This window comes from Vespa velutina, chromosome 9, assembly GCF_912470025.1.
Source record: "Vespa velutina chromosome 9, iVesVel2.1, whole genome shotgun sequence".
Lineage (NCBI taxonomy): Eukaryota > Metazoa > Arthropoda > Insecta > Hymenoptera > Vespidae > Vespa > Vespa velutina.
In genome coordinates this window covers 4025181-4045180 of record NC_062196.1, presented here as the reverse complement: position 1 = coordinate 4045180, position 20000 = coordinate 4025181, and the positions used below count along the sequence as shown (strand labels likewise).

General features: G+C 31.0%; 2 protein-coding genes, 1 long non-coding RNA gene and 1 other non-coding gene across 21 annotated transcripts in view; 2 read left to right on the top strand and 2 right to left on the bottom strand.

Annotated features, from left to right (window-relative positions):
- Positions 1-5601, top strand: part of LOC124951552 (early endosome antigen 1-like) — a 33991-nt gene extending 28390 nt beyond the window's left edge. Inside the window, exon 17 of one of the 2 annotated variants that reach the window (XR_007101633.1) lies at positions 5293-5597. Coding sequence is in view for 1 of the 2 variants with exons in the window: in XM_047500124.1 (XP_047356080.1) it covers positions 5293-5373 (81 nt within the window). In the remaining variant the exon portion in view is untranslated. Of the gene's footprint in view, positions 1-5292 lie in introns of both variants that reach the window. The other variant, XM_047500124.1, reaches the window with a different exon arrangement.
- Positions 1-20000, bottom strand: part of LOC124951551 (neurexin-3b) — a 258641-nt gene that overhangs the window by 1987 nt on the left and 236654 nt on the right. For 10 of the 17 annotated variants that reach the window (XM_047500099.1, XM_047500101.1, XM_047500110.1 and 7 more), the window contains 5 exons: positions 5990-6231; positions 5447-5570; positions 2861-3034; positions 1458-1641; positions 1-1038 (listed from right to left, as the gene is read on the bottom strand). The exon at positions 1-1038 is cut by the window's left edge and continues 1987 nt beyond it. In XM_047500099.1, the coding sequence (XP_047356055.1) occupies positions 618-1038; positions 1458-1641; positions 2861-3034; positions 5447-5570; positions 5990-6231 (1145 nt within the window). In that variant the 3' untranslated portion in view covers positions 1-617. Of the gene's footprint in view, positions 1039-1457; positions 1642-2860; positions 3035-5011; positions 5146-5446; positions 5571-5989; positions 6232-18723; positions 19214-20000 lie in introns of those variants that run through there. The other 7 variants (XM_047500100.1, XM_047500108.1, XM_047500115.1 and 4 more) reach the window with 5 other exon arrangements.
- LOC124951943 lies at positions 4969-5074 on the bottom strand. Its single transcript, XR_007101771.1, has one exon. It is a non-coding gene; the product is annotated as a U6atac minor spliceosomal RNA (small nuclear RNA).
- On the top strand, positions 5634-9073 carry LOC124951560. Its single transcript, XR_007101638.1, has 3 exons — positions 5634-6250; positions 6354-6525; positions 7956-9073. It is a non-coding gene; the product is annotated as an uncharacterized LOC124951560 (long non-coding RNA).

The window sequence follows — 20000 nt, the reverse complement described above, 5'->3', positions numbered from 1 at the left end:
GTTTTAATCGCTATGTAGGATCATCATCATCATCATCATCATCATCATCACCACCATCATCATCATCATTATCATTGCCATCATCATTACCATCACTCTCTATCATTCGTATATGATACTTTCGTCATTGCCTAAGTTTACGACTGTCTTTGAATAGCACGCCGCAAATGTATATCGTTTAATCTCTCAAAACTACGTTTAACAATAAACGAAAGGTCTTTCTTTCGAGAAAACTTAACTACCTATGCGTTAGGATCGCGAGATCGTGGCGCGATTTGTAAAGGGCACACACGAATTCTGACGATCTCGGTTGTATCGAAAAAGTATCGAAACTCGCTACCGCGAATACATAGATGCGATGTTTCGCGGTTTTCTCTTCTACGTCCCACCCACCGTCGCTTTCTGGTACGATAAAACGATTTTGCTTTTGTGCGGTGTTCGGGCGTAAGACGAGGAAGATAGATACTTTCTCTCTCTTTCTCTCTCTCTCTCTCTTTCTCTCCCTTTCTTTACTTCTCTCTATTTCTGTCTCCCTCTTTATATCTTTCTTTATTTTTCTCATTTTCTCTCCTACTATCAGTCCAGTTCGAAAGATGCACGTTTTTAATTGGCTAAGCCTACACGTACCACTCCTTGATGTCTATGAGTTCTCGTTTTTTATTTGTGCCGTTCGCGCCATTTTTAAGAGCACCGTTAAACGGCTGTCCAGAGCCAGTAGCTCCAAGGAGAGCTGCGTTCGGATCCTGACAGAATCTTCTAGTCTCGTCGACCGTGCAACTGGTTTCTGGTCGATTCTTAAACTTTAAGATTATCAGGATGATCAGTACTATTGCGATGAGCGCACCCGCTATAATACCAATTATCAGTGCCACATTTTCTGCAGTTTCGGATGTTATCCTCTTGTTCTTGTTACTGTTTTTCGGTGGGGTTGGCATCGGTGGATAAATTGGCGGTGGAGGTGGTGGGGGTGGGTCTGTCATCTCTGTAGTGCTCGTTTGGGTTGTCACAGTCGTCGATCGGTGCGTCACAACGCTACTACTGCGTATTTGGAAAAAAGGAAAAAAAAAAAAAATATATATATATATATATATTAATACATATATGCATATATATGTAAATGTTTGTTTAGATTAGTTAGATGATTTTTTATATCAACGAGACATTAATTGATTTGATTTGATCGATTGATTAAAAGTACACTTCATCTGTTTGATAAACAATTTTTTTTTTGGACTGTACCTTTTTTGTATGCAGGAAATTAGATATATTATGTATATAGGATATATACATAATATAGTATATTAAAAATGGACTGTATGTCTTTACAAAAATACCTATCAGTATCGGTATCCTCGTATATACGTAAATCGTTTTATTCTGATTTAAAAATAATCGACCTTTCTTCTCTTTATTTTTTTTCCTCTTTTTTTTTTTTACATTTCATGATCAACACTTACCTGCTATGGCTGGTTTCTGTGTCGATCGTTGAAGCATTGTATTGCACAGAAACTGTGACGAATTCCCGCGTCGACGTCGATGACGATAAAGATGACGACGATATCGTTGGGCTGTGCTGAGTGCTGCTGTGACTTGTCGAGTACTCTCGCGACGTCGTATATGTTACTGGGCTGCTCGTGTCTGCTGTCGGCGAGAAAAGAGAAAGAAGGGGATTAAAACGAGACCATTAGGTTTTCTCTCTTTTCTTTTTTTTTCTTTTTTGTCTAATTTGTTCAATGCCCTCGAGCTGATCACTCACTGATCACTCACGATCATTTTCAATTAAAGAGAGAAAAAGAATGCGTGAGTTTGTATATGTATATTGTAAGGATGTGTGCATGTGTATGTGCATGTCTATATATCTCTTTAGAAGTCAAAGAGGAAGCCCGAGGATATCGCGCAACGATGTAGACGATGAAGACTGAAAGAAGTAGCCCTTCGGTGTCTCTCTTATCGAAGGGGCTGCTCCACTGTGCTTGCGACGGTCAACCAAGCTTGTGGCGACCGGATTGGCGGAGCTTTCACCGCATACGGCTTAGGGATATGCAAACTGAGAGAGAGAGAGAGAGAGAGAGAGAGAGAGAGAGAGAGAGAACGAGCGTCACCAAGTAGAAGTATTTCCATACGAGAGTATTTTCTCTTTCAGAAGCTCTGATCGATCATTCGCTTATCTTATCCTTAACCTTAATATTCTAATATTAGAAATTCAACATGATTTGACTAATCATTTATGTAATGGCACGAACAAACGAAACGGGAATAATTTTTGTACGTAAGTTCAAAACGTCTATAACTTAATTTTTATTTGCGTTTGAATAAAAATAATGTAATGTTAAATTTGCAATATAACTTATAACAATATAAATATATTTATATAAGATATAGCATACATTAGCTTTTTTAGATATAAAATGATAATTAAGTTTTTAATGAATAAATTAAATAAGATACACTCATAATATATATGCACATATATTATGAGTGTAACTTCAAAATTATATGATATTATAGAAGATTAATATAATATTAAATATCTTATTTAGCATATGTATGTGTAGAAAGAAATTTTGAAAAATATTATTTCGATATAGATATGTGAATTTGTTATATATATATATATATATTGATCAAAGTTTCTCTTTACAGTTTCATTCTATGTATCTATATATAATTGAAAGATAAGAAAAAAAAAATATAAATAATATTTACTACTCGTAAGGATATGGAAATACTTTACTCGCGAATAAAACGTAGAATGCGTAGTCGGAAAGTAAATGAGTAGACGGAAGGATCGATAAGCATTGGCGTGGGAGATGGAAAATAAAACAAGAATATTTTTTTAATTTCTTTGGAGAACACGGACCGGTAGAAGATGTGACGACTATTTCCTCAGTTGTTCCAGGTTCTCCCGAACCTTCCTCGCAATCTTCTTCTTCGTCATCGCACGACGGTCGTTCTTGAATATTTTCGGTATGTTTTGGTCTCAAAGTTGTTGGTAGCCTTGTAGGTGCCACGTAGACCGGCGTTATCAAATCATCTGTAAAAATTATAACTATTAATATTCTATATATCTCATTATTAGTTTTATCTTGAAGATGGAAAATGTTTAATAAGAATTGTTTGTTTGTGCGCGTGAAAATGACACGTATCCGTGTCATGCATCCGCGGTTTCCTAGATCATTCCGTTTCGGACACGAATACGAGCATAATATGACGTGAAAATTAACTATGGACGTGACGACAATACCGAACGTATTCTCTGATGTTGACGTTTAAACGCACGATAGCGTTAATGAGAAATGTCCTCGCATTTCCATAATGTTGACGACAACTTACAATCCGTGACATGTGAATGTCTACTTGTTTCTCCAAATTTTACGTGTAGTTAGATATACGTATATTTTGGAACATGAAACATGCATATGAAAATATTGTAGACATGCGTTTACATTTGAAACAGATGCTGACAGATTCAATTAAAAAAATAAAAAAAAAAGAATAAATAAATAAAAAAACGCAAAGGTGTATTACATCTTGTATTTGTGTAATAATACTTTTTTAATCTTCCATGAGAAAATATGCAAGGATATTTACATTTAAATGGATAATTGTTATATGAGAATTGTATTATTCTCTATTATACACATACATACATACACACACACATAATAGTTTATAAAAAAAAGTTATATTATTTTTATAAAATATTTCTATATTTTCTTCTTTTTTTTTAATAATTTTTATTGATCTATATATATATATATATATATATATATATATATATATATATATATGGATGTATGTATGTGTGTGTGTATACTTTGTTTTTTGAATATTCGCAAATCTTTGTTATGTGGAAATGAAAAATTGAGATGAAAAAGTAGAACGACGTAAATTGTCATTATGTGAGTGTTAATGTTAGGTTCATTCTTAGCTTGGAACTTTGCCCATTCGAGACGAGATCGAAAGCGGTCATAGGTATCGATCCGTAGTCTGTTGAACTAATCATGGACTGTTGCCAACGAATCTAAAGAGACACGTACGAAATATTTCAAATATAAAAATATATGAGAGAATATTTTTTCATTGTTCGCTTATGATGTATTATGGAAATATCGTCAACAACTATATTATTAAAAATACTTCGAAGGGTTATTTAAATATTTATATTATGGACCGACGTAGAATGTATATAGCTTTCATATAATACATATATATATATATATATATATATATATATATATAAATATATATATATATATTATTTTTTTCATTATCTATACCGTGAGCCGGAAATTTTATCAAAGCGAATATATTGAATTTTATTAGCTTTTTCTGGTCGGTTCGAGAGAATATTTTTAGCTAAATAACGTGCAGATTAAATAACATTCATTCCTGTTTTATATTTGAGGACAAAGAATTTTTAATATTCAAAAAAATCAAGAAGAAAGTGAGAAAAAAAGTTTTTACGTCATGCAAATGATAAATAAATGAAAAATTATTAATTTATTAATACGTTCAGTATCGCGTAGATCGTCGTTGATCGGCACGCAAAATTTTAAAGATTTTGATTAAAACGTTCATAAGATTTTCTTTTTTTTTTTTATGACATTTACAAATTTATGAAACTTTATTATCTAGCAAGGATAAAGTATAATATATAAAAATTATAACAATAAATTATCTCGTATCTTTTATTTAAAAAAGTCTAATAAAATAATTAATATCATATTAGATAAATTTTTATTTAATATCTTATAGATATTAATATTATTTATGTACTTATATAAGTAATATTAATATTAATATCTATACTTAATACTAATAATTTATAGATATTAATATTACTTCGTCAATAAACGCGTTAATATTTAAATTTTAGAATGTTTATTCGTTATTTACACATGACCATTATATATTATTCCTTATATGTCCATATGCATAATTCATTGTACGAGAAAAAGAAATAAAAAAAAAAATATGGTAAGAGCCGCCGTAGGCGACAGTGCCTTACCAATTTATATGTGTTCCATCCTTGTCTAGGGGAGTGCTAAACGTCTCTCCTTTCATACTACACAAATGGTTAACTTTAACCACGAGTTTATATAGTAATCGGCCATTGCACGAGTACTTGCGAGAGAGCTGTTACTGATTAATTTACAAAAACATGCATTAAAAATACAAAAAGATATAATAATTATCATCCAAATAAAAGTCATATCGTCAAATCGATGATATTTCATAAATTTTCGAGCAACATCGATACATATAAACAATTTTATTGTTAAATTAAAGATACGACGAGATGTAATAATGCCATCTGGCGTTGGGCGGGCGAACTACCAACAGTACATCGACCCCGGACGGATAGAATAGAAAAGAGAGTAAGAGAGAGAGACAGAGAGAGATGAAGGAAATTACTTACACCCACGATGAAATGTTTACTTACACTTACCGGAACCAGGCTCGTAAATGGGAGTGCATTCTTCGTCTTCGTCGTCGCCAGCACATCCACTTCCGGCACCGGAGAAGATTAGATCGTCCATCACCCCTGGGAAGCCGGATGCTGGAGTCTAAGATACGGAAAAATTCACAAATACATTTTGTGAAACTAAATATAAATGGTATAGAGATATTTTTGTGAATTTTGTTATTAACATTTTCATTTCGAACGACGTACATATTATATGTATACATACATACATACATACATACACATATACGCCCATGAAGAATGAACGCTCAGATACAAAAAGCATATATATATATATATATATATATGTGTGTATATATATGTATATGTCTATATAAATCATCGAAAAATTGACGCTCATATATATATATATGTATGTCTATATAAATCATCGAAAAATTGACGCTCATATATATATATATGTATGTGTATATATATGTATATGTCTATATAAATCATCGAAAAATTGATGCTCATTGTCAGATATAAAAAGTATATCGAGTGTATCGATTAATTTACCTGCTGCATGCGTTGCAATGGAGCAGCCCTATCAAGAAGACTTCCAGCTGGTAAAAGTTGAACGTCTCCTCTTGTAGTAACTCGACTGTCCTTGGCAGCAGCCAATTCCAAGATTCTTGCACCATTGACGACAAGGCCAGCGATTACTCCTAAAAATGGTCTTTCGACCCTTCCCTTGCTTCGATTCCATCTGCCACCTACTTGTATGGTCGATTGGCTATTGAATACTGAGTGCTGATAGCCTGTAAGGGATAAAAGAAAGTAAGGCTATAGTTGTTGCGATGACATCTTTATGGATGAAACATGATTTCTGGATTTTTTTTTCTTTTTTTTCTTTTTTTTTTTCCCCTTCTTTTATCGATAGTAACCATGGACAGTCCGATCACATAGAAAGGGAATATCATTGATTTAACAAGTGGTGGTTCGCTGTAGTACTCTACAAATTATTCGTTTGACCGTTGATTAGGCGAGCATGAAGAGCTGGATGTGATGCGAGTCTCTTTATTGACCAGTCGATTTGGCCCTTGTCCTCGCATGTACGTATGTATATACGATGTTATAGGTTAAGTACTTGTTTCTCTTCCTTCGTCCTATGCATGTAATGACCCGAAGGAGCCCTTAGCCCTTTGTAAGGTCTAAATTTGGTTGGTTTTGTGAACAGGCGGGTATAAAGGGTAAGGAATTACTTAGGGCTGTCTCTCCCTCTCCCTCTCCCTCTCCCTCTCGCTCTCCCTCTCGCTCTCCCTCTCGTTCACTCTTTCTCTTTCTCTTTCTCTTTCTCTTTCTCCTGATTCGACCCTTTCGTACTCGATATAACAAGAGATCTACATTACTTGTTGGTTCATCAAACTATTCATGAAGAATGTTATTAGAAATATTTTTAATGTAATTATTACCTTGCATGTTTATAATCTTATCGCAAGATGTAAAAAAGAAGATAAAGAAAATCTGAAAGAGGGGAAAAAAAAGTCACGTTCGTTATTGTTTACTGTTAAAATACAAGATACCAGATGGAGATCGAGTGACTCGAAGTGAACTCGTTAGATCGTTCGATCAGGATCGATATATACAGGGAGATCTCTCGATCGAGAAAGATCGATAATGAGGCTATTTTTCGATTAGGCGACTAGGAACGAGCTGGCTGTCGTTCTGGGTCCGAAGAAGAAGAGTATATATATATATATATATGTGTATATATATATATATATATATATCTACACGTTGTATGTACATATATATGTGTGTCATGTGTTTTATATATATACACAAATATAACGAAGCGCATAAAAACGGGTAGGTTCGGACAAACAGGCAACGGTGACATGCCATGGGCGAGTTAAATGCCACGGGGTAATAGGAAAGCAACAATTTGACGTGGTATATTTTTGGTAAAGAAGAAAAAGAAGAAGAAGAAGAAGAAGAGAGAGAGAGAGAGAGAGAGAGAGAGGAGGGAAGAGGAATAAAGGAAAATGAAGAAGAAGAAGAAGAAGGAGGAGGAAAGAGAAAAGGTGGAATTAGAGAATAAAGAGAATGAGGAGGAGGATAAGGAGAAATAAATAAGAGAGAAGTAAGTATAAGTATGAATTGCCATTGAATTCCCCGAGAGGATAATAATTTTCGGCGAAGCGAGAAAAAATGGGACCGGCTGACAAGGCTACCAGGCTTGCAGGAGAAAATAGAAGGCATACGAGTTGATGTCGTTTTAGGCTACGCTACGCTCGTTGTTGTTGGCCTTCGGTCAACCAACCAATCGGATTTATTTTATGCTCGAAGGCATGAGACAGGATGCTCGCTTAGTTTAACCTTCTTGAATATTTTACAACTTCGTCTTTTATTTGTAGATAGAATATATATACGTATTTTACTTGTTCCTTTTTTTTTTTTTTCTTTTTTTTTGAATATTTGTTATTTTATTTTATGAATTTTTAATTGAAAATGTTACTCTATTGTCCTTTTTATGTTTCAGATTTATACATGGTACAAAGGTAATACACATAAAATAGATTATCGTCGTTTTCATTGTTAAAAGAAAATTATAACGAGATTAATACGAACAGACAGATAGACCTTCGATTAGAATTAGACGTTTTATCAAGAAAATTGTAAAAAGAATACATGCAACTTTCAATAAATATAAAATATTATATGTTATTTTATAAACTTTGTTCGTAATTGTATAGATTGTCAGGATAATTCGGATAACGTAATAATTGTAAATAATTTTATATTATTTAATACGATTTTGTATATGATTTATAAAAAAAAAATTCTTTTAACACAGGTTATATTTCTCTATTGAAGAATTTTTATTTACAAGTAGTACGAAATTTTGAACAGGAAATAATATAGAAGAGTTCGATACTATAAGACGAATAAGAAAGAGTCAGCTAGTTGGGAATATGACGGTGATCTGAAATTTCTGACTCGGCACTTGTCGACCAGGCATAGTCGGTTTATCAGCATAGTATAAAAATACAGCTGGTAGATCGTGTCTCTTCTCTTCTGGGCACGTGTGCGCGGGCGCATGCGCACGTGTCGGTATTCAGTGGCCTGAAATTTCTTTTAACGACTACCTATACGTATATAGTGTAACCTGCTGTTTCGTCCGCCATGATGCTTGTTAAATGGCACGTGCGCGCACGTGCCGTATCATAAAACGTATTGGAAATATAAAATTGGGCACGCGCAAACGAACAATCTACCCTTTCTATCGAGAAAACGAGATAAGGATGTCATTGACGGCACATTCCGATCCGAAGAAGTCCAATAAACTGTATCACTTTACTAGGAGAGCAGAAGAGCATGCCACGATACCCGGTTCGATTCGAGAATTTCGGCTGGTAGAAAGCGTGGGTTTGAATATAGTTTTGTACGTCTGTGTTTGTCTACTGTCTGTCTGCCTGTCTGTTGGTTGGTTGCTACTCCTGCTCCTGCTCCTGCTCCTGCTACTACTGTTTGCATGTGTACATGCGTGTGTATGCACGTATATGTATGTTTCCATGTATCGTCACACCATACGAGAATTCCGTTTGACTCTTCAGTGAGTATCGATGTGTGCGTAGGTACCGAATTAAATTTCTGGTCTCCTTTTACATTTATATATATATTTATATATATATTTATATATATATATATCTATATATATATTTATATATATATTTATATATATATTTATATATATATTTATATATATATCTATATATACATTTATATATATAGATATATATATATATATATATATATATATATATATATATGATATGAGTATATACAGATACATATACAATATGTATATATAGAAACACACACACCACTTTCAATATTTAATTAAAAAGAAAGATTTTTTATCACACTTTCGCATATATTTTTTTTCATAAAGAATTTTTTTACTCACGCCGATAATTTAAATATCTTATGTTATTTTAATTACTAATAATAAAACCGTCGGACAGTCGGATATTATGAAATAAATTGAACTCTCAATTACATATGGCGTTACCAATGATGACAGTATATATTCTGTTGGCCGTTTTTATAAATGTCGATGACAAAGGAATTAGATGATTTTAAAATTCAAGTGAGGCGTTCGATGTTTCGGAGCAATTAGCTCTTGCACGACATAATCTAAATTAATAAGTAAACTGACAGGAAAGTATGGAGTACCGGGAGGTGTTGAACACCCGAAAGTAGGTTAAGGCGCGCTACGTTTGGTTGCTTAGACAAGTGGCGTATTCGTATAAAACGGATCAGGAGAGGAGGAGATGGCTGAGGACGAAGATGCCTAATCCGGAGAGGAGAGAAAGATAAATAGATAGATACAGTTCATTGTAAATCTGATCACGTGGATAAGAATGATCACGTGGATCCATCTAACAAAATGGCCATTTTAAAAGATCAATGTAGGATACCTATCAAATGAAAAATATATATAAAGTTGATCACGCGAGTATGATCACGTGGATATAGTTACGTGGGTTCATTTAATAAAATGGCCATTACAAAGAGCCAATGTAGAAATATAAAAAATCAATTGAATGAAAAATATATGTAAATTTGATCATGTAGCTACGGTCATGTTGGTTCACTTAATGAAATGGTCATTTCAAAAGGTTGAAAAATGTAAGGAATTGATCAAATGAAAAAAGAATATATATATATATATATATACATATATAAGTATATACATATATATTTATAAACTTAACCGTGCCAGTATGATCACGTGAGTTGATGTAATAAAATTGCCATTTCAAAGAGCGAATGTAAAGGTGTAAGAAATCGATGGTATGAAAAATATATGTAAATTCGTTCATGTGGGTATGATCACGTAGGTTCATTTAATAAAATCCTCATCTCAAAGGGCCAATATAAAATTGTAATAAATCGATCATATGAAAGATATATATATATATATATATATATATATATATATATATATATATATGTATATATATATATGTATGTAAATCTGATTATGTGGGTTGCGTCTAACATAATGACTATTTCAAGGAGCATAAAATAAAAACTACGTGTCGTTGTTAAAATATTATTTTGTAAAGTTCGAGAGTAAAACATTTTCTAGGATTTGTTTACGTTGAGACAAGTCGTATTTAATAATAATTTACGACCGAAGGTAACATTCTTCCAACACATCATCGATCGTAAATACGAAGGACGTATTTGAATGTTGTACGCGCAGAATGCTGAACGTGCAAACCGTTCGCATGAGTTTTGCATTATTCAGAGGTAAGTAAGTGAGCAAGAATGTGTACGTGTATGTCTCTACCGTTGACAACGTTCCGCATGAAAATTTCACCAATTTTCTCACGCTCACGAAGGGAAGCGATAACCATGGGTACGTATACGTAATTACCATTTTGCGTGAGCGGTTAGATTCTCACAAAAATATCGAAAAATATTATTTTTAATAAGTTATTCAATAACTTATTATAGATCATTAAATCATGAAAGTCTCATAAAAATTATGCGATTGTTATAATATTTCGTTTGGATTATATCATCTCTATACACGTATTGATCGTATATTGAAAAAAATTATTATAGTGAAAGTTTCACATAAATCATATGATATGATCTATATACATATATATATTTTAATTAGATAAATATGTATATATATATATATATTAATTATATAAATATATATATATTAATATATAATAATATGAATGTTATACCTGTATCTATTATAAAAATAATTATAAATCAAAAATCTTATATGGATCGTACGAGGTCTATACATTGTAAAAATTATTTTGGATCATTGAAAATTTCATTTCTTTTTAATCAATAAAATCGTTACGTATGTGTCAGTTTCGATGTAATTCTAAGCCAAAGGTTTGGGAATTGTTCGCAATGTTTCGACTGTGGGAACCAAAAATGGTCGCGTATTTCACTCGCGTCCTCGTCGTTCACTGGGTATGGGAAACATCGATGATTCCCAGGCAATGTCAGCTCTTCGTTCAAGTGTATGTACAATGTGCACACGTATACCAAAGCGGTTTACAAAGAGAGAGAGAGAGAGAGAGAGAGAAGGAGGATGCGTGTTGTCGTTCCGTTATATCGTTCGATGTCGTTCTTCTTGTTTTATCAAATAATCAGTTTAATTCGAACATCGTTTGATGACGGATCACACTTAACAGCATATACTTACATATACATGTAAATTTTTCATGATATTTATAAACGATAATATTAACAATAATATATTATATATGTGTGCTGCGTGTACTATTTTTTATTTAATTTTTTTTTTTTTTATAATATAGATATATCGTGGGAAATGAATGAAAAGTAAGGATAAAGATTTCATATAAATTTTGTATGTCCAAGGATCATTGGAAAAATTTAATAGCTTCAATAAGATGCAAGATTATATCTATTATATTATAAATAATAATAAATAATTATTATTTATTATTTATTTAAATTGATTAAAAAATTAATTCATTTAATTAGAAAGGATTTGATTATTTCTAATCGCTATTGCAGAAATAATTTATTTCTTTATTTAAAGCAATGAAAATATTTTGAATCGATGTGATAATATTAATTTTATAATCACGTGAAAGAATCTTTGGAACTATGGACCTTTACGGAACATCGAGAGGACGGTTCTCGTAGAAACGTTCTCACGGTATGAAAAAAAAAGGAAGAGAAAAAAAAAGGAAAGTAAAAAGAGAACGGCGTGGGCGGTGACTCGAAAGGAGGATCATAAAATCGATGTTGGGTCTTAGGTTACTTCGCGCTAATGATTTCTTTCCTTTCGTTTTTTTTTTCTTTTTCTTCTTTTTTTTTTTCCTTTCTTTTTCTAAAGACGAGAAAGGAAAGTAAAAATTTCGAGTTGAATGCTTATCTTTCCTTTCCCATGGGATCTTCTCTCCTACGTATGAAAACAATCGAGATTTTGGTGGCTCTAAGGCTCTATGGTTCTAAGGGAACGAGTGTGGGAACCGAGCGTGAGAAAAAGCTGGACAGAGGGCTGAAAATGCTATTACATGTAACAGGCTTCTATCGAGTACGCGTTAGTAAAAGAATCTATATATACTCTTATGCCCTTAAAAAGAAAGAAAGAATTTATGAACTTTTCTTTATCCTATCCTATATATATATAACTATTTTATTACGATCAAATATTTCGAATAATTATAAACGATAACGAGGATTTATTTGTTATTACGAATGAATAAATAAATTAATCGTGCATTTTTCTTAAAATTTCGTATATCTGTTAGATAGATATTATCTGATAGAAACGATGAAAAATTTACTTTTGTCAATTATTACTATAATTATATATATATATATTTTCTTTGACTTTAAATAAATATATTATTAATATAAATTGATATCTATGAATAATTTTTAAGATATATAAAAGTATTATGATTAATTCGTATTAGATACGTTTCTTTAATCATTGCTACGATTTCGACGCCATAGTTTTACATAAGAGTAAGAAAGATTCGCGTTGATTCATACTCGCATAAAAATAGAAAATATATTCGTAGGATCGAGAGAAGTGTAGAGGAAAAACACGTAAGGGGTAGATATCAGTGGAATGCATCAACCAGCATCAACGGTCTGGTCTCCTGGTCGATCTGGGAATCTGTTTCCCCTGAAGTCGCGAAGATTCTCACGATCAAAGAAAGCGAAAGAGAGAAAGAGGTGAAGAGGGAAAAAGAGAAAGAATGTTTCACACGGGAATGTCCTGGGAACGTGTTCGTATCCCGTAGGAAGGTATCTCCTTAATGTATATACTCACTTAAGTGTTTGTCTGTATATATTCACATATATACAGTGACACGTAAGAATGATATCGTTTACTCTTTGAAACTGGACGAGGTTTTTTTCTTATTTTTTTTTTTTTTTTTTTTTTTTTTTTGTTTAAGACATGTGAACGTGTGAAATGAGCGAATTAAAGTGGTTTATCTACTTCTTTGCATTATGAATTTATGAAATAATATATGAGATATATTTTTTTAAAATGTCAAAAATCATCAAATTCTATGAATTGTTATATTAGAAATTATTAGTATATAATTTTAGTTATATATTTGGTTGATTTTTTTATAAATTCTAAAAATATTTTAGTATTGTAAGATTGATCGATGAAAGTGTGTATGTAACAATCCTTACGATGATTCTCTTTTAATTGATGTTTAATCATCAATTTAAATATTATAAGATTTTCGAATTGTTGCATTTGATTTTAGAATCGATCGAGGAGTTTTCGCTGATATTTTATAAGACTTAAACTTTCAGATTTTTCAGTTAATTTTTTTCTTTTCTTTTTTTTTTTTTTTTTTTTTTTTTTTTGTTAAAATATAAAACTACAAGTCGCGGAACTTCTTTTATAATCTGAAAAAAATTATCCCCTAAGTAACAAAAAGTTTGTAGGAAAATGTCATTTAATTTTTAATATTCGCACATACGTTCGATTTTTATGATAGAAATTTATGAATTTTGTGAGAATTTTATGAAAATAGTTGGCTACGTACTTTTCATTGTCATTACGATCAAATATTACAATTATCAATTTATCAAATTATTTTTTTTTTTTTTAATAAATTGATGAGAAAATTCATATAACGTATCGACTCTATCGATTATTTTTCATTTATTCTAAAAAAAAAGGTCATTTTTATTTTCAATTTTACGCATTTTTGTTCCTTTTTTTTTAATAAAAAAACTTTCTGAGCGATATGGTCACATAGTCATTTGGTACAAATATATTTCTATTGTCATCATATGCACATAAATTTTATTTAAATACACTATATAATTACGTTATTATTATCGATTTATTATTATTTTTTTTTTTTTTTTTTTTATAAATTAACGAAAAATTCATTCAACGTATTAGATTTTTTCGTATTTAATTTCATTCGAGAAAAGAATGAATCAACTTCAAAGGGTTACATTTATTATACATAGAGGTATTGTCACGTGACGAGGAAGTGGATTAAGAGGATAGAGAGTGATGTCATTCGTGGCGTCAAAAAAGGGTGGAGGAGGACGGTGAGAAGGGTGTTGGGGAGGAGAAAGAAGGGAGGAGGAGGAGGAGGAGGAGGAGGATTCGTCGCGAAACTCTTTCGTTACTCTGAACGCCTACTACTGAAGCAGATCGCTTCGTTTGCCCCCAGGGACGAACTATCCCACGCCTCCTGGTGTTCCCGACTCACTCTTTCTTTCTTTCTTTCTATCTTTCTGTGGGAAGAGAAACAACGTCCTCGAGAAGCACGATCGAATCCGTGAGAAAGTATCTTGAGACGGGATACTATACGCGATCAGGGATTAAATTCGAGGAACGTCGAACGTATCTTTGCCTCTATTGCAAGTTAATTTACGAAAATGAAATTTTGTTCAACGATTGAAATGATTTCGGACGTAATAGACTGGACAATTATTTTCTATAATATCTCAAATTTTTTTTGAATTGTTCAAATTTGATTTATACTTGTATATATAAATAAATAAATAAATATATATATATATAATTATTATTTAAAATATTAATAATATATTAAGTTTCTCTATATTTAAATTTGTTATTTATTTAATCAATATGAATTGCTGTATAGAATTTATTTTCCTTATTATTTCAAGGAGAAGATGAAATTTTTCCATTGTATATAAAAACAAAATGGGACCATTTAATAATTCTTTCTTAATTAATATAATTTTAGGGAGAGTTTATTTATTAAAAATATCATGAAAAAATAACAGTGTATATTTTTTACTTAAAATCATTGATTATATTTCATGGTGTAGAAATGATTAAAATCGATTAATATTTGTTGTAGATCGTGATCATTGTAGAAACGATTGAAAGGGGGATGCGTTGTGCGAGCATGCAATGAAGATAAGGGTCAAGTTTTACGAGGAAGGTTTATCGAATTCGAGGGGTCGAGAATCCCGACGATCTTCGACACGAGAGGTTAAAAGATCTTCGATAGGTTCACCAGGATGGATAATAAAGGCAACCAACGATATTCTTCGAGAAGTAGAAGAGGAAAAGAAAAAGAAGGAAGAGAAGGAGGAGGAGGAGGAAATGGAGAAGGAGAAGGAGCGGAGACTCTTCTCAGGCCAATTAAATCGTTCCCACGGGATTGCACCGTGGGAGAGACTCCAGGAAAGCGAGAATTTGAATCTCTTGGTGAGCCGGACTTCATGCGATCGTAAGAAGTCGATGTCTCCGACATTGCGGAAAAAAGATTTAATATGGAAGTCGCGAAAAGAGTTAAACAAAATGTCATAGAGATGTGAAACGAAAAAAAGAAAAGAAAATTTCGTTTATATCAGATTAATATTATAATTATCTTAAACTTTAAATTTATTATTAATCGAATTATATTTATATAAATCATAATATAGTGTAATAACTAATAATATTAATTTGCACAATTTATTAGAAATAATTAAAAATTAATATTGCTATGTATGATGTACATATGTATATACGTATATAATATTTCGATGTACTTAATTCTTCTTATATTTGATTAATTATTATATACGTGATAGAAAAAGAAAGAGAGAGAGAGAGAGAGAGAGAGAGAGAGAGAGAAAGAGATAAGCATACTGAGACGACAACGAGATCGATATATAAACGCGTGAGAACAAAGGGAGGACTCGTGGGAAAACGGCGAAGGCGCATGGCGCTTCCGATACCAAGAGATCATGAGCGACGAGAAAGTTCTTCGTCTTTTTACTTCCTTTCTCGATTCATCCCCCTTCATCTTTCTACCCTTTTTACTTGTTCTTCACGAAAGAATTGTATCTAATGATAAAGAACTTTTATTAATAAATTTATTAATAGATTTCTCTATTACTATTTAATAGTAATATTTAATAGTTTAATCATATCAACGATTATTCGATGTCAAATAATTTTAATATAATAAATATAATATATTTTATAAATTGTTAATTCATAGTTTCGAATGTTTTGGAGTGTTTGATATATCTTTTTAATCGAATTTAACGTGAAAAGAATTTTCATAAATTTGCTTCTTTTCTTTTCTTGTTTTTTTTTTGTTTAAATTAAAACTATTCGATTGTTTCGTTGAATAAAGATATGTGGATAATTGTTGATCAATAAACAAAAAATAGAAGAAGAAAAGAGGTGAAATTTAATAGTTCTTATTTGGCATATCCATGTAATGAGAGAAATTTTAATTGACTTGACGCGTCACTGACCTACTTAAAGTACATAAATCGTACGAAAAACGCTTGACTCAAGTAGTCACCGAGTAAAATTATGGTGGGGGTAACTCGACATGGCCTTGCACTGTCGCACACTCGAGACTGGAATGTCGAGAAAAAAACTGTCGCGCCAGATGGCCGCTTTGAATTCCGAGAATGCCGTTTGTAGTATGCACTCGTTTAAAGTCGACGTACCGTAAACTTTGACATAGTTTTATATATATATATATATATTTTTTTTTTTTGATATACTATTAAAAACGATGACTTTTAAATCAATTTTTTTATATAAATATTTCTTTTCATATTCGAATGTTTCTTTCTAATCATTGTTTTTAAATTACGAAAAGAAAGATTGATCAATCGACGTTCTTAGATTATCATTATTAATTATAAGTATTATATAAATGATTACAAGCATGATAAAAAAAAAGTCTTAAAACGGAGTAATTAATTTTTCAAATCATCTGAGAACTTTTGAAGCAGTCTATACTTAAATATTAAAAAAAAAAAGCGAAGTCGAGCAATATTCATGAAGTTTTTTATTATCAAAAAGTTATAAAACATATATACATATATATTTTTTTTATTTTATTTATTATATGGATATTGTCAAAGTAAACCTTTACGTTGATTTTTTTCATGAATTTTAGAGATCCTAAGATTTTTCTTTTTTTTCTTAGAGTAATTGGTGATACAAGTTTATTTTTTCAATTTCAACATTAAATCTAGTTTATGTTAAAATTTAAAAAAGTGTATCAGAAATTTCAATTATTTAATTATCGTTCGATTCGATGTATAAAAAAAGACAGAAAGAAAGAAAGAAAGAGAGAGAGAGAGAGAGAGAGAGAGAGAGAGAGAGAGAGAGAGAGAGAGAGAGAGAGAGAGTAAGAAAGAAAGAAGAACCGGTTTTCGTTGCTTGGAAGGAAGATAGAAACAGATACATCGCGTGTTTTCATTGTGCACATGAATATTGGAGAGAAAGGGTTGAAGACTGTCTCACTACTTTGACGTTCTCAAAGAATAGGGGATCATGTGACGCTTGGTTAACGCGTTCGTGCTTGGAAAGCGCAAAGCCTCACTGCACCCTTTCATTATTCTCATGTGTTATTCTCAAGTAGTCAAGGACTAACATAATTTGTGTCTTCGTGCCCACTCAAGGGAACGAATCGAGTAAACATCGTTCTTAGGATAACATGAAATCTTCGAAAGTTCCATTACGAGTGACACGGTTAAATTATAAATTAATACAAGTTTCACGTATCATTGGGGATCATTGAAAATGTAAAACGTTATGAATTTTTTTTTATTGATAAGTTAGCTTCATCGAATGATTGTGTTTGAATTTTTTTGGAAGTTCCATTATAAAGAAAAATGTAAAATAATATATTATTTAAATAAAAAAAATATATTATATATTATTAAAAAAATAATAATAAAAAAATAATAATAATAATAATAATAATAATGATATATGGTTGATCATTTGCAAGAAAAAAAAAATATATATACATATATATATATATATATATATATATATATATATATAAAAATTCTTAGTTGCATTTGTAACGATCGAATCGTTTTTCAAATGGTCTGATATCACATATGTAAAAAATATATGCACAATTTTGTATTGTATTATTAGAAAAATGACAGAATGAAAAATAATGAATTGAATCATATATATATATCTATATAATAAAATAATTTTAATAGATATTATAACGTTATTGAATCTGAAGGAACTCACAATCGCGTATCCTTTAATTTTTCTAACAAAATCGTACGTTTACTTTTACAATTGAAACATTTTATATTCGCTTGTTTCATTAAATAAATAATAAAAAAAAAAAAAAAAAAAAAAAAAAAAAAAATTACAAAAAAAAAAAATTACAAATTAAATTATAAATATAACATAAATATGATCATATAAATGATAACTAACATAATAATGATAATTAATATATTATAACTCTTATATATGTATATTTGAAGATTGTTGAATACGAAGTAATTTTGTCAAAAATAATATCGACGTTCTGACGAAGTTTCTACAATTTTTCAGCGGATATCTCGCGTACCCTGTAGAACAGGCAAACATGAAGGGACGAAGTTGACTTGTAAAGCCGAGAGAAAGACGAGGAGGAGAGAGAGAAGAAGGAGAAGAAGGAGGATGAGAAAGGAGAGGAAGTAGAAACCATTTAATGGAGAGAATGAAAAAAAAAAAAAGAAAAGAAAGAAATTAGTCATCCCTTTGTGTATTACGAATGCGTAATATATCTTCAAGTATGAATGTGAGAGAGATCTTTATTATTTTGTCACGGTTCATTGGGAGGCGTGAATGGCATTGTAAATATAAATTAGTACAAGATTTTCTACTAGGATAGTATGAGTATTAAGGAACTCTGTTGGATTTCGGCTGTGGTTCCTCCTCTCATGCCATCATTGTTATTGTCATCGTCGTCATCGTCGTAGTCGTTGTCATCTTTGTTTCTTGAAAATTCATAAATCAATTTCATTAAATGATATCTTCAATTTCGTCACTTCAATTTATTGTTATTTCTTCGATTGAAATTATTTAATAATTATATATTCAAATTAAAAATTTCGATGTACGACTCATTCTTCATTTTAGGGATAAACAATAATTGTATTTGATTTCTAATGCAACGTTGATATCCAATCCGTTACTACGAACATACGGGATTAATCTTTGATATTATGTATATGACAATTGATAATATAAAGACCGTATATGTATATACATATATATATATATATATAAATAGAGTAAATATAAATATCAATGATTTTAATAATATATGTTCGATAGATATATTCACTCCTAATATTTAATGATTATAATTCATTCAAGATTAATGTTAATAACATAATGATGAATGTTATATAAACATGAATGATAAATAATTTCTATGGAAGGATCGAATATGTTGTGTGTATAAAAAATATATATATATATATATATTATATATATATATTTTATATATATATATATATATACAGGCGAGCTTTGAAAATCCCGTTAATGGAAATTTTGTATCCTCAACTTATCAGGATCGTATGTTATTGAAGAAAGTGCGTGAATGACATGGAAGATTGGCAGTAGAGTGCGTAAGTTAGTCGTGTAGAAAGAAAAGAAGTGGCATACGAAGAAGAATAAGAAGAAAGAAAAGAAGGAAAAGGAGAAGATCGGGAGAAAGAAGGGTGAAGAAGAAAATAAAAATAAATAAGGAAACAAAACAAAAGGAGTGGGGATGAA